The 23,082-nt window shown below is 62.1% G+C and overlaps 6 protein-coding genes across 6 annotated transcripts; all 6 read right to left on the reverse strand.

Moving 5' to 3' along the window:
- Positions 1-477: 477 nt before the first annotated feature.
- On the reverse strand, positions 478-4,902 carry LINJ_25_2060 (conserved hypothetical protein; the record flags this gene model as incomplete). Its single annotated transcript, XM_001466200.1, has 1 exon — positions 478-4,902. One exon carries the CDS (start codon positions 4,900-4,902, stop codon positions 478-480), a length of 4,425 nt encoding a protein of 1,474 aa, XP_001466237.1.
- Positions 4,903-6,404: 1,502 nt separating this feature from the next.
- Positions 6,405-8,147, reverse strand: LINJ_25_2070 (putative protein kinase; the record flags this gene model as incomplete). The annotated part of the gene is made up of 1 exon (XM_001466201.1): positions 6,405-8,147. One exon carries the CDS (start codon positions 8,145-8,147, stop codon positions 6,405-6,407), a length of 1,743 nt encoding a protein of 580 aa, XP_001466238.1.
- A 1,636-nt stretch (positions 8,148-9,783) lies between these two features.
- On the reverse strand, positions 9,784-13,773 carry LINJ_25_2080 (conserved hypothetical protein; the record flags this gene model as incomplete). Its single annotated transcript, XM_001466202.1, has 1 exon — positions 9,784-13,773. One exon carries the CDS (start codon positions 13,771-13,773, stop codon positions 9,784-9,786), a length of 3,990 nt encoding a protein of 1,329 aa, XP_001466239.1.
- A 2,150-nt stretch (positions 13,774-15,923) lies between these two features.
- LINJ_25_2090 (putative 2,4-dihydroxyhept-2-ene-1,7-dioic acid aldolase) lies at positions 15,924-16,763 on the reverse strand (the record flags this gene model as incomplete). Its single annotated transcript, XM_001466203.1, has 1 exon — positions 15,924-16,763. The coding sequence occupies one exon, from the start codon at positions 16,761-16,763 to the stop codon at positions 15,924-15,926; it is 840 nt and encodes a 279-aa protein (XP_001466240.1).
- Positions 16,764-17,966: 1,203 nt separating this feature from the next.
- LINJ_25_2100 (conserved hypothetical protein) lies at positions 17,967-18,884 on the reverse strand (the record flags this gene model as incomplete). The annotated part of the gene is made up of 1 exon (XM_001466204.1): positions 17,967-18,884. The coding sequence occupies one exon, from the start codon at positions 18,882-18,884 to the stop codon at positions 17,967-17,969; it is 918 nt and encodes a 305-aa protein (XP_001466241.1).
- A 1,116-nt stretch (positions 18,885-20,000) lies between these two features.
- LINJ_25_2110 (conserved hypothetical protein) lies at positions 20,001-21,101 on the reverse strand (the record flags this gene model as incomplete). The annotated part of the gene is made up of 1 exon (XM_001466205.1): positions 20,001-21,101. One exon carries the CDS (start codon positions 21,099-21,101, stop codon positions 20,001-20,003), a length of 1,101 nt encoding a protein of 366 aa, XP_001466242.1.
- Between the last annotated feature and the right edge of the window lie 1,981 nt (positions 21,102-23,082).

Raw genomic sequence — 23,082 nt, forward strand, 5'->3', positions numbered from 1 at the left:
GTGTCGTCACGATGCGCGTGGCTGTTCTCTTCTGCGTTTTACGCCCTTCTATACACCCACCTCCACACCGGGAAAACAGTGGGTTTCGTTGTTGTAGGTGCACACACACTCTCACACACCCACTCCCTCTATGGATCCCATCGCTGACTTCTTGAACCTGCCATCTTTTCCTCGCTCTTCGCCTCTATGCAGCTCCGTCTGCTTCCATACAAGTACACACACGCATACACACACACGCACGTGCGCCACGACACTCGAGAATCGGCGCCTCGACATCACCCATCGGCGCCAACGAGCCGTCGGCGTCGTGCTGCATTTTCTTGCGGTGAGGGGGGAGGGGTGATTGGGTAGCGTCGGTGGGGCGTGAGTGGGGTGGGGGGATACACTTATCGCTCACAGCACAGCGGTCGGAGTGAGGATGGAGAAGAGGAGGGAGAAGGTGCCGGCGGGGCGCAAGACACCCCCAGTGACGCCCCACTACTTCTTTCCCTTCGTTGGCTTCTTGGCAGCAGCCGCGGTGGCCTTTTTGGCGGCCGCCTTAACCGCCTTCTTCGCCGGCTTCACCGCTACCGTCGTCGAAGCGGCACGCTTGGTGCGTCCGTTGTTGCCAGCGCCACCGCTACCCTTCGACGAGGCCGCTGCCTTGGCGGGCTTGGCTGCTGCGCCTTTCTTCGATGACGACGCCGGTGCAGCGCCTGCTGCAGCGGCTTTACCACTCTTCTTCTTCGCTTGCGCTGCCGTGGCAGCCGCCCTGACGTGGTGGTGGGCGTGGCCGGCGGCTTTGGTGGCCTTCGCAGCTTTGCCGCCCCGCCCCCTCCCACGGCCGCCGCCACCGCGTTTTGCGTGGGATCCTCCGGCCTCGTCATGGGCCGCCGCCTCGGTAGCGCTTTTGGTGGAATCCCTCTTTGACCGACGCCCTTTCAGCACCTCCGCCACCGTCGCTTGCCGCCCGCGCCCAGCGGCCGGCGACTCGGACGCTGCCCCCCCGGTTTCCTCCTTGGCCGGACTGTCCAGCCGCGCGGATGGCGCGTTGAGCCAGGCCGACAAGTTCTGCTGTGAGCGCGTCTTCGTCTTGCTGCGTGGCAGCCGCGTCACTCGCCCCACACGCCGCGCCGCATCCATCCAGTCCAGCGCCGGCCTGCTCTCCTGCCTGCCAGCCGAAAAGGGTGCCGCTGAAGGCCCGCCCACAGCGGCCACCGCTCCCCTTGTGCTCCCTTCGCCTATGCTATACCCGGAGATCTTTGCCATGCCGTTTCCGCTTTCGTGTCGATTCGCCGCCGCTGCGGCGGTATCAGCAGTGGGGGCGGCCGCCGCGTTCCGAACGATCGGCGGCCCAACTGGAGTGTTGGCGAGCGGTGGCACGTGAGAAGCGCGGGCCGTATCCACGGAGATGCGTCTCATGCCCTCCGCCGCGGCTGAGTTGAAAACGGTCTCCGAAGCGGTGGCTGCGGATGGTGCCCGGCCCACCGCTGCCCCGGTCGTCGTCGCCGCAGCACCGTGCAGGCCCGGGCGCGTGATGACCGCCTTATGTGACATGACTGGTCGTCCTCGCGAGGCCGAGGGATTTCTCGGGTTGAAGAAGATGTTGTTGCCACCCATACCACCCATGCGCGCCGGGCGGCTGGCCGCGGGGGCAGGGACGGCAGCAGGTTTCGCTATAGGAGCCGGGGCCGCCGCCGCTGTCGCTGGTGACGGGATGGGCGGCATACCAAAAAGGGAGCTGAACGCGCTGCTGTGCTGCTTCTCCGCGGTTGCCGATGTCGACTGTGATGTCGCGGCGGCTGAGAAACCCCATCCAGGTCCTGCAAGCGGCGGCGCCCTGCTACCCCAGGCTGTGGTAAAGGTGGTGACAGGGACAGCAACAGGGGTGGCGGCTGGCGAGGACGGCTGCTGTTGTGTTGGCTGTGGCTGGGACGGCTCACCCTCCGCTACCGGTGTCGCTGGAACTGCTGCTGCTGCCACGGAGGTGTGGGCTGAGGGGTGCAGTCGCGTGCGACGGGGCTGCGGTGGTGCCTCGGGCTTCTGCGGTTCCTCCTCCCTCGGCGGCACTGCCGGCTCGCTAGGGGTCGCCGGCTTCTTCTCCTCGTGGGAGCGGTCGCCACGGCCGACAAAGATCTGCCCCACCGAGGAGCTGAAGAATTTCGCGTAGTAGGACATCGGCTTCTCCTCCCTCGGTGGCGGAGGTGGCGGGCCAGCGGCTGTTTTAGTCTCAGGAGCTGGTGCAGCAGTCTTGGTGGCGGGTGCGCTGGACGGGGCAGAAGGTGCCTCTGCGACCACCGGGGGTTGTGTCTGTGGCTTTGCGGCAGGCTCCGCAATCGACAGAGAATCAAGGAAGGGGTCGCCGAGATTCAGGTCCAGCAACGGCATCGCCGCTTCGCTACTGCGGTGGGCCGGCTCTAGGTGCTTCAGCACAAACCGTCCGCGACGCTCCTCCGCCGGGAGAGCCTTTGGGGTCGGCATCATCGCCAATGCCCGACGCACTTCTGGCGTGTACTGCGACTCCTTGCTTGTCACACGCTGCAGCGTCGGGCTGCTAGCGGTGAGCAGCGGCAGCGTCATGCCATTCTGCAAGTACACCACCAGCACCGTGATGCGCGCTGTCTGCTCCGAGTCAGCCAGCTCCTCGTAGAACCGCTGCACGAGAGACGACAGCACCATCTGCAGCGCCGGTGTCTTGGCCACATCCTCGTAAAGGGTGCGTAGGGAGAGCAGGACATCCTCGAGGTTGTCAGGATCCATCCCCGGCATCTGGGTCTCCAGCATATCGGCGTAGCCGTGCAGCCACTCGGTGGGTGGCACCATGCTCGGGAAGCGGCGTATAACGGAAAGGTAGCGAACAACGGTGCCACCGTACACGCCTTTTTCCTTCACCAAGTCATCACCGCCGGCCTGTATGTACTCACGCACGGCCTGATCCGTGTCGCCGAAAGAGCTGAGGAGAAGCTCTGCGAGTGACACGAACTGCGCCGGACCAACAGACGCCGTCTTGGCCGCCGCTAATGCCTTCGCCACGCTGAAGTGCTGCAGGTTCCTTTCCGGGTGGCTCGCGTCGATCACGAGCGGCAGCGAGTAGAGGGTGTCTGTACTCCACACGGGCTGGGCAAAAGCCTGGCGGAGGTGTTCCTGTGCCGCTTGCACCAGCTGCGGACGCTCCCCGCAGGCCAGCAGCAGCCGCAGGTCATCCGGTGCGAAGCGTTCCCCTTGCGAAGCCAATCGCTGGCACATCGTCGCTACCACCGCCTCCCCAAACTGGGCTGACTCCAGCGTGATAGGGAGAAGATCCACGAGCTGCCGGCTGGTGATCTGCGCGTAGTCGATGGTTTCGGCGAAGCCAGGCTGCTCAGGGAAGGCGATGGCGAGGTTCATAGAGACAAGACCGCTGACATCTGGCTGGAGAAGACGCAGTGCGACGGCCCTCGCCTCATCCCACCACCCCGGCCGCGGCGACGGCAGCGCGGCGAAAGTGGCGCAGATGTGCGAGAGCTCCGCCAAGCGCAGCTCACCCAGGACCACCTCAATTCTCTCAGACAGCCGCGCGGCCAGGTGTGGGGTGAGCAGCTGCGCTCGGCGCAGGATGCCCGTAGCGAGGGCCAGCTGCGGCGGCTCAAAGCTGTCCACGGAGTGCTGCACGTACGCCGCGTAAGCCTGAAACACACGGTGGTAGCGCACATGCCCGCCAAGCTCGTACGCGAACGCGCAGGACGACATGTCCTCAGAGTTTCTCCAGAATAGCTTGTCGTTGACGTCGAACAGGCGCAGGACGCGTTGCTGCATCTCCTCCAACAACGCGTTGAAGTAATCCTGAGCACGGACGACGTCGGCAGCGGTCACGCCGTTCGCGCCTGCGGTGAGAGAGACGACCAGCTTGGCAAGAGTGCCGAGTATCGCCGCACCGTCGCGACCGTTGAAGGAGTTACGGTACTGGAATGCGACGCGCGCCAGACGCTGGATAAGTTCCACTGGAAGATGCATGAGTTGGTGATGCCGCGCGCATGACACCATCAGCGTGCTAAAGTCGTGCCGTGCGAACTCGCCAGTTTGCTCAATCAAGATGTAGAGCAGCTGGTTCGCCTCCGATCGCTCGGCTCGCACCATCCAAGCATACAGACGCAGAAGAGTCGATTGCATGTAGGGGAGGTTGGTAACCGGAGTCTTCTGCAGCAGCGCCATTGCGAACACGGTTAGCTGTTCATTCAGCATCGGCGGCGTTCGCTTCCCGCACCGCTGCAGTGCCTTGGCGCACACGCCCACTGCATCGAACGGAAGCATCTGCGCTGGTGAAACAGGGGAGGTGTCATCGCCTACTCGGCCCGCGCCACCGCCCCCGACGCCGTTGCTGGTGCTGCTGCCATTCCCGCAGCCATCCAGCGCGATTCGATGAAGCTGCTGCAGCGCCTGCGCGATCACGTGAAACACGCGCTCGTAGTTCTCGTCGGGGCGGGTGCAGATAAGACTGAGAGCGGCGTGCAGTCGGCTTATCAGCGGCGTAGACTCGTCCTCCGCTGTTCGGATGAGCTTGTTCAGAATGAGCGACGCCAGCGACGCCTCTGGCTGGATTTCGAAGAAGCTCAGCAGCTGAGACAGTGCGATCGCATTGCTGCCCTCTTCCATCCAGGCGCCAAGGTTGCCTTTTGGCACCTCGGAGTCGAGGAAGCGCTGCGCCTCCGCGCGTGCGAAGCCGTACTGACCCCTGCCGCGCCACCGCTTCTTTATGGCTGACGCACGTCGCGTGAACTCGGTCATGTCTTGGCTCTGAAGGGCGCTTGTGGTGATGGTGTGTTGGTTGTTGCTCACAGCGGTGGGGGTGGCTGTCGCTATCCTCGCTGATGCTGCCGTGGTCACCCAGCCGCTCACGCGGCTCGGCGACTGCCACTGCAACGACCTCACAGAAAGTCGGAGCATCTTTCGCGATGCCCCTCTCGCTAAGGCAGGAAACAAACAACCGAAAAGGCGCGGCGCCCTACGCGTTAGACGCACCGTGAGACAGATTCAAAGACGCGAGTGTGCCTGCGCTCCAAACGTCGATCAGCCGCCGCTAAAGGACGGAAGAGAGGGATGACGATGATGGGGAAAGATGAGCTTGTGCGAAGGACGGCACGCACGCCGACACGCATGAAGGGAAGCCACAACAAAGGTAAAACGCAGAATAGACCCACGGTGCCGATGCAGCTGGCCGCTTCTAAGAGTGTGAGAGGATGGGAGGAGGGGGAGGGGATATAGGCTGCGATACTCGATACAGATCGGTGTATGTGTGTGTGTGTGTGTGTGCGTGTATGGAAGGGGGAGGGGGAAGGACGAAGGCGTCCGCCAAGCGAAATGGCGTATGCGTGCGCTTGTGCGCCTGTGCCCTTGGATGGCCTCGTCCCCGCTTGTCGACCTTTTAGGCTCGCAATGACCCCCGCCACTGCCACCTGCCTGTGTTCTCTATGAAGGCTTGTATGTCCCTTGCGTGTGTGTGCGTGTGTGTCGGTGCTGGCACCGGAGAGAGAAAAAGCAAGCAAGGACGAGCACTTACGCCCACAGCCGTGCACACAGGCGTATATCGGTGGGTTCGACACGCCACGGCAAGAGAGGGAGGGTACAGAGAGCCGCACGTGCGAAAGTGAGATCCTGGCCTGTGCGTCAGCGCCGATGAGCTCGCTTGTGTGAGGTGACACGCTGATGGCTCCTGGGCTCTGCAACGTTATAGCGAGCGGCACTGCTCGGTCAGCACACATCACCGCACATGCAATAAGGCATTGAGGAAAGAGGGAGCGGCGATGCGGTAGTGTGCCGCACGGCAACTGCGCCACCGAGGCACGACGTGATGCGTACATTCGCAGCTCACAGACGGCAGTGCTCATGTGTGTGCGTGTTGGGAGAGGGTGTACAAGACAGCTGCAGGAGCAGAGAGAGAGCGACCCGCCTTCTCTCCGCATCGACAGGGCCTGAACACTGGCACACGTACGCACACTCAACATCGCAACAGCGTGTGGGAGCGCACGTGTGCGTGTGAGTCTGGTGCTGCATCCTTCATCTAGTGCGGTTTCCAAGGACACGTATGGGCATGCGTCCAAGTGCATGAAAGCGGGGACGCAAACATGGCCCGCACACCCGACAGCCACGGCCACAGAGCGGGAGAGAACTGCAGACGGTCCAAGCAGGGCACACACACCCGACTTTGCACATGTACACACACACACACACACACAATCACCGAAGCGGCGACCGAGAAGTGAGGGCAAGAAATAGATGTACAGCGGTGAGAGGAGAGACGAGGAGAGGTGCCAGCGGCCGTCTTCAGCAGGGGGAGGAGGGGTGGGCGGCTCGAAGAACAGGCGTATATATACACACGCACACACAGCTGTGGCTCCTGATATGGAAGCAAAAACAGTTTCGGCGGCTGCAGGCCCCCCTCCGCCCCATCAAGGGTGCGACATAAAATCGACGAACTCGCCGCGCGTGGAGAAGAGAGAACCGGGATTTGATTGCGCGGCCAGTGGGGCCGCTGAGGCCGCGGTGTGCGCGGAGTTGGTTGCGCGGGTATGTCCAATGCGCTGCCGCACCGCCGCGTACCGCGAAGACGCCTCCGCCTGCTCCGCGATAGAAACGGATGATAGCGGCGGCGAAATGGTTGAGGGTGAGCGGCGAGTAACGCTGCAGCCGCTGCAATGGGTCCCGCTGCACGACAGACGGTGCACGCTGTGCCGCGCACGCCTTGGTGAGGTGTCAGGGGCAGGATGGGCTCCCTCTCCGCTGCCGCCACATTCCGCTACCGCAGAGGAAGCCGGAGACGAGACCGCCGTCGTTGCGGGGTAGGCTGGAAGGTCGATGGAGTCGAGGAGGGGGACGCCGTCGAAGACGGTGCGTTGGGCCGCTAGCTGCTGATGGCGCTGCACTTGTTCGCCCTCGTCCACGCGCATGCCAGATCGAGAGTGACGCTTTCCGTTGAAGAGCTGGCGACGTGGCTTCTCATCTGCGCTGGCGTTGTCACCGCCGCTGCCGCCCCCCTTGCGAACAGGCCCCAGCCATGGGTGACCCAAGAGCTCCGCCGCCGTCGCGCGGAGGTCCTTGTCGTACACAAAGCACAAGTCCAAGAAGCTGTGCAGCTCCGCCGAGACGTGCACGTCCGCCGGCAGCTGCGGCGGAGATGCGGCGCAGTTCGCGATGCGGAAGAGCACCGCAGACGGGTTGGTCAGGTCGGCGCCGAAGGGTTTCGTGCCGGTGACCATCTCGTACACGGTGACGCCAACACTCCAGATGTCGGCGCTGGTGGTATAGCCGACCGAGCGAGCACCAAGACGGCCCTTCTTGACAATGCTCTTGAGTGGATTGTAGTAGCTCGATGACGAGTACAGCGGCGGTGGCGAGGCGGATGCGTCAGGTACCGTGTGCGCCAGGCCGCTGCTGGTCCAGTCCTCGCTGAAGCTGCCGCTGAAGCTGCCGCTGTTTGCGTCGCCGTCGATGGTGACTGCGCACGCGTTGCCAAGCTCCAAATCTTCATCGCCATCGTCGTCGTCCTCGACGCCGCCGTTGATCACCTCTGGCGCCATGTACCACGGCGTTCCCACCGCTGTCTGCAGGTAGCCTTGACGCCCGCCGTTGCGGTGGCGCGGGGAGTTGCCCTCTTCCTCCTTTCCCATGCCTTTTCCGCCACGTTCTGCATGCGCTGGGCGCGTCGGCGTCGTCGCGTCGACCTGCTTTGCGACCCCGAAGTCGGCCAACTTGCACCGCCCATCCGGCGTGATGAGGATGTTTGCCGGCTTCACGTCACGGTGGCACACGTGCATGGTCTTGTGCAGGTAGTGCAGTGCCTCGAGGACATCGCGGGTATACGCACGGGCGACGTTCTCGCGCAAAGGGCCGCAGCGCGTCAACACGTAGTCTAGCGAGCCGCCACTTACGTACTCCATTATAATCTGAATGCCGATGGCGCAGCGGCGGGCGCCGTAATACTCGACGAGGTTGGTGTGTTGTGCCTCGCGCATATATGCGAGCTCACTCAAAATGGCAGCCAGCTCCGTGTCGTCTTCGTCAGCGACGCTGGGTTCCATGTAGGCAAGTTCCTTGATGGCGACGAAGTGCCCTCTGGCGTGATCGAAGCCCTCGTAAACAACGCCGCGGCCGCCCACCCCAAGCTTGCGATTGAGCTTCACCACGGCCTCCATGCTTCTCTTTGTGTGTGTGTGTATCCGTATCTGTCGGGGTGGAGTTCGTGGAGAATGCTGCGGTGAGATGGCAACCAACAGGAGACGGCGAGAGATTAGAGGTGGGGGAGAGGAGGAGAGACGGGTCAGTCCCCCTCTGCCGACCTCTCACACACACGGAGGTTTTCCTTCGCGTGTATCTGCATTTGTGTGTGCGTGGGTGGGGAGACCAACAGAGAGAGAAGGGGCTGGGGGGGGGGGTGACGGCACAGTGCACCCCTGCCACTGAGCGCGTGTATCCGTGTGCGCGCCGGCCTGCGTGGGGGATTGCCTTTGACATGGATGAGTGCATCAGTGGCTTTTGCCTTCTATGTGTCAACCCACAGCCCGCATGACAACGGTGTGGTGGTGGGAGGCACACACGCCTCCGTGCACCATGTCGCAGGGCTCTGTGCACCCACCCCCTCTCCCCACTCGGTGTGTGGCGAAGCCGGGCAGCCCCTCCCCTCCCCTATTCCGGCCAATGCACAGCCCCTTCTCGTGGTGAGAGGGCCAAGCGCCTGCGACGTTGGGGAGTCGGAGAGACTCAGCGCCACTCACGTCGGCGGTCCGACGGTGGACGGCGTTGCACCGGAGCGACCTGCAGCACTGCACACGCGTGCGCCATCCATATGACGGGCAGAGTGTGCCGACGTGGCTGGGACGTATCCCACCCGGCCCTCGCTGCTTAGTGGTGCGGGGCGGCTCAGGCGCCCCACGAGGGATGTGCACCACGTGGCAACCAGCATGGCTGGGGCGGCTGCGAGGCGACCTGGGATGCGGGCGGGTGCGTTGCCTTTGAGGCGGGGGCCGTGCTGAGATGACCGGGCCGGCGCGTTGCTGTGGCGCGCGTGTCTACGGCTGCTCCGCACCGCGCGATGCGAGGGGGAGGGGCCCTGTGGCAGGCCTGGGGAAGGAGTGGGAGGGGCATAGCGCAGCTTACTTCGTGTTCTATGGCAGAAAAACGGACACGTTGGCACGATAGATGTAATTCTAGTATGAACAGGTCAGCAGGGTGACACGCAAGCACAGCCACAGCTCGTCAACCTCTGCTGCTCACTGCTGCTACGTCGACGAGCTGGGCGAGTCAACACAACCTGACATCCTTCAGCCCAGTGCAAAACCACTGCATACAGCGTAGCCGAGGTCCAGGATTACGCTCAGCATCACCGCAACGCAGCAGACGCAGAAAAGCAGTAGGCGGATGCGCATCCTTGTTGAATCACCGGCTGGATTCGTAGTGAGCCGGTGCAAAAGTGGTTATGACCGCATGTCCCTCCGGCACGGCGCCAGCCCAGAGCTGGACGCCGGACACTGGGACTCCGCCAGCCGTGCCCGAGGCCGGGCGGCAGACTGCTTCGAGTCTCCACGGAGCAAGCACGGGACCCTGTGACGCCACGCGCTAGGATGGCCGTCATCTTCAGGGGCTCCTGATGGTCACAAGAAACGAGAAAAGGCGGCAGGGATAGAGCTGCGCCATCTATGGCCGGTGAGAGAAGCACACAGGCACAAAAACACGTCGGAGGAAAAGAGAACGGGTGGGAGGGAGGCCAGGATGCGCACACAACGCCGAGCCGTAACATCGGCCTTCCCGCCTCTTCTTTTTCGCCGCACACACCTATGGCTCGACGCTCACGATTGGGTGCGCACGGAGCACGATCTGCAGATGGTACGACTCCACTGTCTTGTCCTCGGAGTTGTTGATAAAGATCCACACCGGCCACCGTCCCTCCTGCTGACCAGGCGGCAGCGTCAGGAGGTCGAACTGAAGACGGATGAACTGCGTGTCGCTTGGGGCCAGCGTGAACTTCGACGGGTTCACGCGGAGGTTGAACTTGTAGTTGTGATGCACCTGGAAAACCTCCTCGCGGTCTCCGCGATTTACAAATGTGAGGCGGCGCAGCACAGGGCCCTTCACTTCTGCGAGGGAGAGCTCGATCACCTGTGAGTACGTCGGCGTGGGGTGCACAGTGGGCACAGTCACCAGCGTCTTCTTGAGCGTATCGTCCTTCAGGGTGTGAAGAAGCATGCGCTGCGTGCCGACGTCGCGGGGGTGCAGGCGCAGCACGTACGACGCCCCGCGCCGCTCCACCGTGACGGCGGTGTCGCTGCAGTACATGTCGCGCGTCCCCTCCGCAGGCAGGCCCAGCGCCGTTGTCTGACCCCAATAGATGTCCCGCGTCATGAAGCTCTCACAGGCGAAGATGCACAGTTCCCACGTTTCGTACAAGCGACTCATAGCGGCGTCGTAGAAGAGCGTCACGTACTCGATACGCTGGCGGCCGACTTCCTTCGGTATCTCTGTCGTCACAGTTGCCTCCTCCCACGCGGTGATGTAGGCCTGCGTGATGGGGTCCAGCACCACATTCGTGCTTACGGACGTCTTCTCGCCCGACGTGGCGACGAAGGCACAGAGCTCACGCATGCGCTGCAGCAGGGCGGCGCTGCCGGTCGTGACGGGAAAGCTCGCAGACGAGAAGGTGCGGGAGAGGATACGCTTGGACACCTCCGTGCCAGGTGCACCGAAGATCTCGTAGCGCCGGTCCACCACCGGCGGCACCACGGTGGCGCGCACGCGGATGCAGCAGACCAGCTCCCGCGTCTCAGAGTAAACGCGCACCGTGATGTTCTGCTGCTGCTGGTGGTGGTTCGCGCCACTCCCGCCGCCACCGCCGGTGGCTTGCGTCATGGAGAGCCGTATCGCCAGCGACAGCTCCGTCTTCTCGCGCGGCCCCAACACAAAGTTGGCCGCGCCTATGACGGTGCAGACGTCGGTGTCCCTCGGGTCCACCTCCACAAAGTACTCCATGGCGCAATAGAAGGGGTTCGCGAAGGACGTCCGCACCACCTCGGGGCGCCACGAGATGACGAGCACCTCGTGCTCCACAGTGAGGCGGCTCAGCAACGCCTCGGCAATGCGCCGCGACTTGACGGCGGCGCGCTCGAGCTCGAGCTGGCGCAGGCGGTACTCCAACTCGGCCGCCTCCTGCGCTGCCTGCACGTGTGCGTCGGGCACCCCCGGCAGCTGCGGCGCCGTGCCCACGCTTTGCTGGTGCTCCCGCAGCTGGGTCTTGAAGTACTGCGCGCGTTGCCAGTGCAGCGTGCCTACTCCGCCCGCGCCGCCGTCGCGGCCCCTTTTCGATTCTGAGGTCGGCGGAGCGGCAGCTGTGGGCGAGGCCGAGGCGCCGCCGTCCGCCGCTGCGGCGTCATTGATACCGGAGGGCAACGTGATCGATCCTGCCGGGCTCAGCCGGTCGGCGTGCCGCAGCTTCTTCGCGGTAATGACGCGACTCTGCACGTTCTCCGGCGGGTGCACGGTAGCGAGCGCAGCCGCACAGCTCTTCCTATCACCAGCGGCGGCCCCGATGCCTACACAGAAGATGGTGAGGTGCAGTTGTCCCGCATGCCGCATCACGGGAAACACCTTCGGTGGCACCACCTGCTCCGTCATGCTCAAGTCCCGCTGCAGCACCACATCCATGGGAATCATCGCACACGTGGCCGAGATAGGCCGGCGGAAGGTGGACAGCGGCAGACTTGCCGTGACGAGGTAGAACATACTCAGCGCGTCGTACAGGTGCACGTAGACAACAGCGTTGCTCAAGGACTTGTACTTGCGCATAGCACTGCTCTGCAGTGCCGCTGTCGGTTCGCACCATACAAAGCCGGCCTCGCGGCGATCGTCGTACACCTTGTAACTCTCGTTGGTGGGCGTCCGCTCTACGGAGGTGACGTGCAGGGGACCCACCTGCTGATACGGCAGAGGACCGAACGAGAAGAGCAGACAGATGTCCACCGGCATGTGCAGCGCGTTGTCCATGGTTATGCCCTCCAGCCGGAAGCCGTAGAGAGACGACGTGAGCCCGTCAACGACCGGCGCCGTGTCGTCCAGCAGAGTCCCGTGTAGGGGGTGAAGAATGGGCTGCACGCCATCTTGCATGAGCTTGCGCGCCCTCCACGAGACTGCGAGGGGCCGCGGCGCGAGGTCGATCAAGTCGACGCCGCCGTCCGCCAGGCCCTTGTTGAGGCGCTCCTGCAGGGCAGGACTGAGGGCAGCCAAGCCGCTGCCATCGCCGCTAGTCTGTTGGAGAATCATGTCCTGTGCCTCGCGCACCTTGCGCAGCTCCTCCATGATGGTGCAGAGTAGCTTGAAGATGCCTGCGCTGTCTCCGCCGTCGGCGGGTGTCGGCAAGGCTGTGTAGCTGGGTGGCCCCACCGCCACGCGACTGCCAGGGACGTCGGCGGTAGAAAGAACCTGCGCCGGCCTCGCTCCGGAGATGACGGAGGAGGCGGAGGAAGTTAGCGAGGAAGAGCTTACCTCATCCTTCGTGATTTCCTCCTTCTGCTGTGCTGCTACCGCCGCTGGGGCGGCGACGGGGCCTGCGGGCAGCGCCCTTGCTGGCCTGCCGGTGTCGTGGTACTCCACGGTGAGGGTTACCGCGATCGGCAGCCGCCCATACGGGCTTGTAGAGTCCACCATCAGCAGCCGCGCGTCTTCGCAGGAGAAGGGACCCCGCAAGGCTGGAAGGTTCTCGACTCGGATGTCGCGGTCCTGCATCGGCATCATGCAAAGTGGTAGCACGCAGAAGCCCAGAACGGCAAAGGCGCGTGAGCCTGGCGCGCGGCGGCGGATGGCCAGCACCAACGACGTGGCGGAGTGCACGGGCAGCCGGTCAATTTCGAGAGGCAGGTCAGAGCGCAGTAGGACCGTGTTGGCGGCCGGCGCTGCAGGCGGACGCCGGGTAGATGAGGAAGAGGTGGTCGATGAGGAGCTGTGCCGACCGCCGTCGCTCGGCGCCTCTAAGACCAGCGACACCTCGCTGCCCTTGCCAAGCTGCTGAAAGCCGTTATGGGCCACCGCTGCGACGGACCAGTCCGCGTCCGGGTCGGCCAAGTTCCACGCTGACTCCTCCGTCGAGCCAGACAGCTCAATGCTCCTCACGCACAGTCGGAAAAGTGAGGTACCAGGCATTGGTGTGGCGCGTGTGAAGTCCTCGGAGACGAAGATGCCAGGCGGCACCAGCTCCCCCATCAGCTGCGCGAGTGCTGCGTCCTGGTCCACAGCCACATCGCATGTTAGCGCGACGTCGCTCGGAGCCGTCGGCAGGCTGACCGCGGGCCACGAGCTCTTCTCCACGAGCAGGAGGTGCGCACTGCCAGGCCGCAGCCTGACCGAGATCGTGCCGCTCATCATCTCCTCCACTGGGCAGAAGCCCCAGCTGGTAACTCGGTACTCTTCCAGCGGTGCCGACGGGCGAGTGTCATGCACCACAGTCTCCAACACAAGGAGCTGGGCCGGAGCCACTTGCACGGCTAGCGGCCGAGTCATATCACGCGCCTCCAGCTGGTACGTCGCGCCCAGAAACATCTTGCGTGCAGGGTCGAAGAGAGCGAGATTAACGGCCTCGATATCGCTCGCCGCAATTCGCTGCTTAGTCAGCTCGCGAAAGCGGAGACGCAGCGTGTGCACCGCTCCGCCATGGAATTGAACCTGCTTCCGGGCCGCCGCGCACTCCCACGTATCATACCGAAAGGCGTTGGAGAGCAGAAGGCGCGCCGTCTGCTCCGCCGAGCGGGAATGCCACGCTGGGCTACCGGAACGAGGCATTTCTGTACGCGACTTTGTCTGTGCCAGTGTGCAGGGCTGCCTTGTGCCTAGGGCTTCTCCCTTCTCTTCCCTTCATGCGCCTCAGACGAGTAAAATACACACACATACACAGAGCAGCAACAGCAGCCACTGATGCAGCGTGTCCTCCTTGTATGTAGAGTGCTGGGGATGCGGGAGGGGGGGGCTGGGAACCCCTTTGCCGGTCCCACTGCTCCTTCGCCGTGACGGTGTGCTGCTTTCCTCCGTTGGCCGCCTCTATGAAAGGATAATGAAAGCACCACAGAGCAGAACAACGTATTCCAGGCTGCAGCCCTGTCCTTTTTCGTGGATGGCAAGACGTGTGCCGCGGCTGATGCGGCTGCTCTCGCCGTTATGTAACTCCCTGCTGTCTTGAAGGGGTGCGTTGTGTATGTGCTTGTGAGTGACTGGACCTGTGGTGGTTGCGCGGTGGGGGTTGGGGTCTATGCTTCTTGTCGTGCACACGGTGCACTCGTGCGTAAGCGCCTCGCTCTGTGTGTGCGTGTGTCGGAATGCCCGCACTCGTGTATACGTGTGGGCTTGTGCCGTGTACACAGCGGCGAACGCGGACAGACACCACCGACACACCTGCTGCCGTACTTCGCGCTTACCCGTGTGGGGAGTTGGAGAGCGTTGGAGGGAGATAGAGAAGGAGTACGTACGTGCGCAGGCATGCAAGGGGGCCACTGATGGTAGCGAGTACGAAAAGTCAAGCGACCCTCTTTCACAGAAAGAGGTGCACGCCGACCATGTGGTGCATGTGAGTGTCTCGAACACGTGTTTGTGTGTGTCACAGACCACGTAAGAAACGAGGGATACGCGGGGTGGGAGAGGTGGAGGTACGCGCAAGCACGCACCATTCATAGCAAGCACAGACCACCTCACCCCACTGCACAACTGCAACAGCTGTGCACTCCCTCTCCCTCGTTCGCTCACGACTACTACACACGCAGCACTTGGTGCAGCGGCGAACCGCAGCGCATGCGCTACTCCACAACCTGTTCCATCCGCGCCACCGCGACACCAGCGGCAGGCGTGCCGTCAACTCATCGCACGGCACTGCAGCGACGCATCACCGTCTCTGCGTGGAAAGCATGAGCCTCCAGTAGCTCCAACGTCGTCGAGTTGTGCCTTACCAGTAACACATATACATACACGTACACACACGCACACGTCTGCGTTACACATACCGTGCCTGTCCATACCTCTTCGGAGCGTTGTAAAAGGGCAACACGGGGAAGGGGGTTCGGACAAGCACACACGCACACAGGCACTTCACCGGCCAGCTCTTCGTCCTCCCACGGTATCGATGCCACACACGTGCAAGGAGCAGGCGACTGCTGTGGCTGTTGTTCAAGGGAGAAAAAGAGAGGCGTTATCGACGTCCGCAAGACGGCGGTCACTGAGCTGTTCGAGTGTGTGCACACGTGGTCGGAGGATGGCTGGACAGCCACAAGCGAGCAGGCGATGAGCGTGCGGGCCTGCGCCTGTGCGTGCGTGTGATTGGGTACGTGTGCGAGTGAGCGTGGTAGTAGGTTTAAAGGGGCGTGCTCACAGCAGGAGGAGAAAGTAGCGGGTAGACAGCGAGGCTAGCGCGTAGGAAAAAGTAGAAGAACCCCGCGCAGGTAGCAGGGACGCGGTGTGTCTGCGTATGTGTGTGTGTAGGGAGCGTGTGGGAGCGCACACATTTACACGTGCTGCTCACTATCTCTTCGCACATCCGCCCACTCCCCACTCACCACACGCGCACAACAAGGGATGTCAACACTCCCTCTCCTTCACCGCGGCCGCTGCTGCGCCAACATCGGGCCTCCGCGCAGGAGGACCGACAGCCCGCTTACCCGCCCCCTTGCTCTTAGAGCTCCTGTGCGTCGTGTACCACGTTACGGTGCGTGCGCCCGTTGTCAACAGCGCCACCGGGGCCGACCGCAGCTGCCAGAGAATAGAAAACAAAAGAATCATAAACGAACGGAGAACAAAGTCGAGGAAGAGAAGAGAGAGACAGAGGAGACGGGGGAGGGGTGTGGGTGGCTCGGCAGCAGCGCCGATGTGCGCCGGTGTGTGTCTGTGCCAGCGCACTCTCTCGCCCCTCCCCCTCTACTATCTCGACCGGCGGCCGCTGTTGCTCCCGCTTACATGAGGGCGCTGGGCTGGTTCGTCCACGACTTGCCTTTTTCCTCCGATATATTCTTCAGCGCCTTCACCCAGGTGCCGGCCTGCACCATGGCGTGGTGCAGCTCGCTGCCGATGCTGATGAAGGTGAAGCCCTTCTCCAGGAACTCACCTACGCGGTCCGTGCCGAACAGAAACAGGCCCAGAATGACGTCGTGCTTCTTGGCCGTCGTGATGAGCTTGTCCGTGGCAGCCTGCAGCTCCGGCGAGAAGTACATCTGCGGGAACACGTAGCGGCCGTCGTACAGGCCCATGGACATGCAGAGGTCGTTCTGGCCAAGGAAGGCGATGTCGATGCCCTTCACGGCCATGATTTCCTCCAGGTTCTCAATGCACGCCGCCGTCTCCACCTGGAAGGCGACCACCACGTTCTTATTCGACTCCGGCACGTAGCCGAGTAGGCCCTTCGCGTTCATGCACTGCTGCGGCTGGTACACGGAGCGCGTGCCAGTCGTCGGGTAATAGCAGCAGGACACGGCCTCCTGCAGCTCCTGCGCATTGTTCACGTACGGGATCAGTACGCCATCGGCGCCGTTGTCCAGAGCGCACTGGATGCCGGCGCGGTCCTGTGTGCTTGCCACGCGCACCATGACCTTGGAGTGACCCGTGCGGATGGCAGCGATCATGTGCGCCATCGTCAGCGGGTCCACCGGCGAGTGCTGAGCGTCGATCAGCAGCCAGTCGTAGCCGGAGTGGCTGAACTGGCCCGCCAGCAGCGGGCTGGCGGAGTTCAGGAAGATGCCGAACTTCGGCTTGCCGGCACGCATCTCGGCCTTGAACTCAGCGCCACCAGCGGACATGGTTCACGAAAGAGAGTGAGGAGGTAAGGGTGGCGGTGGCGGCTGTATAGGAGCGGCTACCAGAGAGTGAGAGAGAGGGAGCGATACGCGAAGGCGGTAGGAAGATATGCGAGGGTGAGTGCCTGGGCCAGGGGAGAGGCTGCAGTGTGGAAGCGAGGCTTTGAGGAGGAGAGGCGAGGGGAAGGTGGGAGGGATGCGATGAGCAGGGAGATGCATATGTGCAATGTGCATGTGTGTATGCGTGTGTGCGTGATACAGTGCAGTCTCCGAAAACGGAAAGTGCATGATACAGCCCTACCGTGATCCAGCGGATGCCCACATGAGCAGGTACCCACACACACACACACACACATATGCACACCAGCATTGAGACTTGCGGTGCTCCACGGCGAGGGAGCCGCGCCGTCCGAGTGCTCGAGAGAGGGGAGCCGTCTCACCTGTATGTGCTGCCGTGTGGAGGCTCAGGCTCAGGCGTGGCGCCTGTGCCGCTCACTGCCTGTGAAGGTCACGTTAGCTTGCACTGAGAACCTCCACGCGGTCCTTACGATGCCCCAAAGCTAAAACTGTGTTTTGTACCTGCATGGCCTGCGTATGCGTGCCTGTCTGTGTTGGGTGTGGGGGGGGTGGGGAGGAGGGAGACACGGACGGGGTCACGTCCATCCATACTCTCACCATCACCGCGACTAATGCTGCTGCGACGGCTGCGGAGCCACATCGCCCAGCGAAGAAGGTGCCACACTTATCCACATCAACACAGACGCGCACGTGAAACACGCAGGCAGGGAGACGAGCTGCACACTCGGCAGAAGATAACATGGGCAGGAGAACGAAAAGCGAGGGAAGATGTCGACAGACGGCCCAGCCTCGTGACACCACCAACACGCTCACCCACGCAGATGTGCGATCACCACACAGAAGGAAAGGTGAAGGCACAGTCACACACACACACATATATATACAGTGAAGCGGGAGGAGGGAGCAACACACAACAAAAACGAAACAAACAAATCAGCGAGAAGTACACATGGGTGTGCGAGCGCCATGTAAGAATCGACAGTCTGCTCATGACGCCACCGACGAGGATCGTGACTGCCGTGAGAGTTCGAGGGTAAGAGGAGAGAAGGGAAAAGGGGGACAGACTGACTACAGACACCGTCTCCTCATAGCGCAGAGGCGCGTGCGCGGCATCCTCAGCCGCAGCATCTACTGCTGCTGCAGGGTCTCGACTGCCTTCACCAGCACCTTGCTGACCTCCTCGTCTGAGGCGCTGTCGTCCAACATCTCCAGCGCCTTGGCCATGACGCGCTGCGCTGCACGGCGCTGGCCGAGCACCTCCACATCTGGGATGACGAGCTCGAAGCGGAGGGGGCTCGCAATGTAGTCCAGCGTCTGCGAGCGGCCCTCGAGAATGACGTTGTAGCCGTCGGCGCTGAGCTGCTTGACGGCACCAGCGCCGAAGCGGATGACCTCGCCCTGGGTCTGCTGGGCTACCGTTGGTACCTTGGAACTGATAAGTGGGGTCTTGAGCAGCGTGTTCTGCACATCGGCCACGCGCGTCGTGCCGTCGAGCATCGTATGAAACATCCCGTCCTCACATTTCACAAACGTGACGCGCTTCTCGACGGAGGAGAGTAGCTCATCAGTCAAGCTCTCTTCCGTGATCTCCTTCCCCTGGGCAGCGAGAACCTCGTTGCACAGATACGTGTAGCTGCGGAAAATGTTGCCGTTGCTCCACGTGACGCACTTAGGCAGCGCATCCTTGAGCTTGCTCACGGTGGTGCCCTTGCCAGTACCGCTGAGTCCCTGCAGAATGATGACATTGCCGTTCTTGGATGGGAGCGCTGCCACGATCTTGTCCGTCACCTCCTGCGCACTGAGCCCGACCACGTTCAGCTTGTTCACTGGCGACACATCCGGCTTTCCGCTCACGATGCCCTTGCGAATGGCGATGCGGATGCCGTCGCTCAGCTTCTCGGCATCCTCGTTGTCGCGCTTGAGGATATCCTCACCCTCGCTCTTGGAGAGGCACTGAAAGTTGGCGTTTCCCTTCAGGAGTGCGAGCACGCAGGAGCTGCTGACGTCATCCTGCTCGCGAAGGATCTGGAGAGTCGTCTTCTGCATAGGGGGCGTGAGGGGGTGGGGGAGTAGGTGGGAGGGAGAAGGAGTGGTGGGGGGGGGCGCAGTGTGGGCAGCAGCGGAGGGTGGGCGACGACGAGGGGTGTGCGTGCCTCTTTGCGTGTATGTGTATTTTGGGATGTTTGCTCTTTGCGTGCTATGAAGGAGACCGCGCGTGGGCGGCAGGAGGGGGGGGGGGGGTGGCGGTGACGAGAAGCGATGGAAGAAGCACAAGAGGTGGAGGGGAGGGTAGGGGAGGTGCGTGTGTATGCGGGCGTGCCCGGTAAGCCAGTGCAACTCTTTCTTACGGCATGCACCAGGGCCTATGGGGATTGGTTGGCCTCACGGCATCTTCATCTCGATCGAGGCCAAACCACCGGACTGGCGGGGTGTACACTTCCCAGCGCTGCCACAGAAGACGCGCGGATGTCGTAAGACGACGAAGAGGGCGCGTGGCCACAGAGATCTTGTCCGTGCCCCGCTGTCATGGACAAACCGCCACGAGCATCTTCTGCCCAAACGGATACATGAGAGGTGCGCACGCGTGAGTGAGCCAGCGGGGGGGGGACAGGGAGTGGCGTGGATCTTCCAAGAGGTAGCACACGGGTGGAGTGGGGTGACGTGGACAGAGGGCAGGAAGGAATGGAGAGAAGGAAGGGAGGGGGGCACGACCATGGGCGGTGGCTGGTGGCGGCAAACGCGATATGCTGAACACGACTACAAACTAAAGAAATCGTACAAGCGTGAGAGGGATGCGCATAGCGCATCCTTGAACCGACGCACGCAGGAGACAGTGAGGGAGAGGGAGGGGGGGATTCGCATTGCCTGAAACTTGCGAAGAGGAGTATGCGCCATAGAGCATTAGACACAGAGTGCGCACCACTGACACTCCTTCCTCTTCGCAGCGCAAGCGCGCGTTGACGCCTGAGCACAGACCAGCGTGCACACACACACACACACAAGCGTGAAAATGCATGCATACGCATTTGCGTGGACGTCGCAGCAACACGCCCCCACGGCAGGGCACTCGCTTCCTTCGCATCTTCCTCTCTTCCAAAAAGCGCACGCAGTTGCGACCTGGCGGACCTAGTTGTCTGGAGTGTGGCTGAGCGAGTGCGGCCACTACTTCTCTCCGCTGTTCTCGTGGAGCTGTTGGAGTTGCAGGAGTGCGTTGTAGTTGTCCAGCACATCGTACACGGTGTCCGCCTCCGCCAGTGCCTCCAGCACAGGGATCAAGCGCAGCAGCTCCTCGTCGCGTGAATCGTCGAACCATGACGTGATGGGGATTGCGTTGCGCTGCTGGAAGAGGTAGGCGATGGGGCTGTTGTCGATGATCGCCACCTGCTCTAGATTTCGGCCTAACAACGAGAGATCTTTCACGTAGGTTGTGCCGACCACACTGCAGTGCTCGCGGAAGAGTCGCAGGCTGCCAAGAATGCGCTGCTTATCAATCGAGTCCATCAGCGGGTCGCAGTACGTGCTGAGGGAGGCCGTGAAGATGACAACCTCGAAGAGCGGCGCTACCGCCTCGAGGAAGCGATGGAGATGCGGCCGGAAGGCTACGTAGACGTTTACATGGGTGTCACGATCGAGGGCGATAGGGAGGTGCACGTCGTACCGACCCGTGTTTTGGTAGGAGCTGTGCACCAGCGTCTCGTCGACGTCGAGGATGAGGCACTTCTTGTTCCGGACGGCGGGAAGCGGCTCCGGTAGTAACGAGGGGTGCGCCGAGGCGTCAATGGGCGACGTGTTCTTGGGCTGGTTGCGGATGTAGCGGGCCCGCTCCACCAATTCAGTGGCGTGCACGCGCTGGCGGGAGCCGGTGCTGCCGCCTGTACTACCGCCGGCGACTCGGGGGCCGGCGTGTGCATTGCCGCTGCCGTCCGTGCCACTGCTATCGCCGTAGCCACCAGTATGCCCCCCAGCGCTCCGCTGCTGCTGCAAGCTGGACGGCGCGTGCTGCGACACCTGCGTGATTAGTGTGCTGACCGGCGTCACGGTAGAGGTGGGGGTGGTGGTGGCCGAGGACGGCGGGGTGGCGCCTCCTCCTGCGCCGCCGCCGCGGTATGGACTCGCCGGCATCGCATTGATACTGCTGCTGGAGGCGGCAGTGAGTCGGCCGGATGACGAGGGTTGCTGCTCTTGCTGCTGCGATTCCAGCTTCTCGGAGACGCCCCTGAAAAACGACGTCGGGGTCGCGTTTGTTTCACGCTCGCCGTCCATGATGCCCGAGAGGACTCGGGCAGCGACTGTGGCAGCAACGGCCGGACAGGGAGAGAGACAGCGAAACACGCACAACCGAATATCACTAACAACACGCCCACAATCGGATCAGGCGTGCGCAGGTCGGTTATACATAGAGAGAGGCACAGACGCACGCAGGCACGCACGTACACGAACACACACGCACCTGCACAGGAACACAGACACCGTGTGTTTGTTTGTATGTTTGTGTGTGCGTGTGTGTGGGCGGAGGGGCGTGAGTAAGTAGTCCGAAAAAAAAAGAAAGAGAGCACAGAACCGAAAAAAATGGCAGAAGACAACGACTGAAGCAGCAGCAGATGATAATGGTGTTATTGCTGATAAAAGAGCCAGAACGAAATTAGAGGGAGGGGGAGGGGGTACGCAATGAGCTCTGGAAAGGAGGGCGACGGCGGTGCTGAAGGCAGCAAGAGTCACCTCATCCACACACACACACACACACACACCCTCTTCCTGAAGAAATGGCAGGGCTAGTGGAGACGCACCCGCACACGTAGAAATCCCCCCACCCTCCTCCTCACTACCATGCCCGAACACGAGCGACAAGCCAGAAAGGAATCACAGAAGGACACACACACACACACACACACACACACACACACACACACGAAGAGAGGAAGGGAGAGGGCGAGCGACACCTGGCCCGTCACTGGACAGACACCACGGTCAACGACGTGTGAGGGTGAGGGAACGTGAATAGTGCGTATGAGCAGACGTGCTGTATAAGGGTTTACGCGACAAACAACAAAGAGAAAGAGAGAGAAGGCACTGGCAACCGAAGAATGACAACGAGACCAACAGCAACACAGGGAAGACGAGGAGCGACGCACACGCACACACACGCACGCAGAGGGAGAGGCGCACGCGTTGTGTGAAAGCGCAGACCGTGCTCCGGGAACACCTGTCGCGCGAATATGCGTACACACGGGCGTGTATGCCTGTGCGTACGCACGAGTGTTCGTCCAACAATAAAACGCAAAAAAGCAAAAGAGGAAAGTGCGCGAGTACACGTTGGCCGGCGTGTAAGTGTATGTATGGATGGATGTAGGTCTGCCGTGTGCTGCGTCCTGCGTATCCGCAAGTGTACGCGTGTGTGACGTATGTAAGCGTGAGGAGATGATGAGGGAGTGAGGTGGACAAGAAAGGCAAGCAGGAACAGGAAGAGGAAAGTAGAAGAAGAGGGAGGCGAGATGGCGAAGACGAAATCTCCCCCCAGCCATACACACACACAGACAGACACACAGACAGGCAGGCAGGCGGGCACACACACACACAGACACACACGAGAGAGAAAACCACAACAGCAGCAACAGCAGCAACAGCGAGCGAGCAAGAGAAAGACGCACGTCTCTCTCTCTCTCGTTCTCTTCGCTCCTTCCTGTGGGCTCGCGTGCTGCGATTCTGAGATTTGCACCCTCTGTTGCTGTAAGCATGAAGGATGTGGATATATGTATGTGTGCGTGTGTGCAAGGGAAGGAGACGGGATGATAAGCGAGGGAAGGATGGCAGGGGTAGTGGTAGGGAGAGAGGAGAGACGCGGTGCCACAAGCATCACGTACCGAGATCTTGCCCATCTGCAAGCGTGCCTCTCTGTGTGCGTAAGGGAGAGAGGGAAGGGGTGGGGGTGGCTGCGCGTGTGAAGGAGAGGATCGAGAAGGAGGGCGGTGCTCGCGCGGGAGTCCGCAAAGACATGCACCCACAGACATGAACACTCACGTGAGGGCAGCGGGCAACATTAGAAGAAGGCCACACCTATATTTCTTCTTTGGGGGAGGGGGTTACTGGCTTGAAGGTCATCTGGAGACCAATGGCTCAAGCGCGGTTTACAGAGGGACTGCCAAGCTGGAAACAGCCGTGGGATGGCTGAGCAGTTCATGTGTAGAGGGGTGAGAGAGGAAGGCGCAGGCACACCCACGGAGAGAGACGAACTGACAGGCGGACC

The sequence above is a fragment of the Leishmania infantum genome, chromosome 25, assembly GCF_000002875.2.
Source record: "Leishmania infantum JPCM5 genome chromosome 25".
Lineage (NCBI taxonomy): Eukaryota > Euglenozoa > Kinetoplastea > Trypanosomatida > Trypanosomatidae > Leishmania > Leishmania infantum.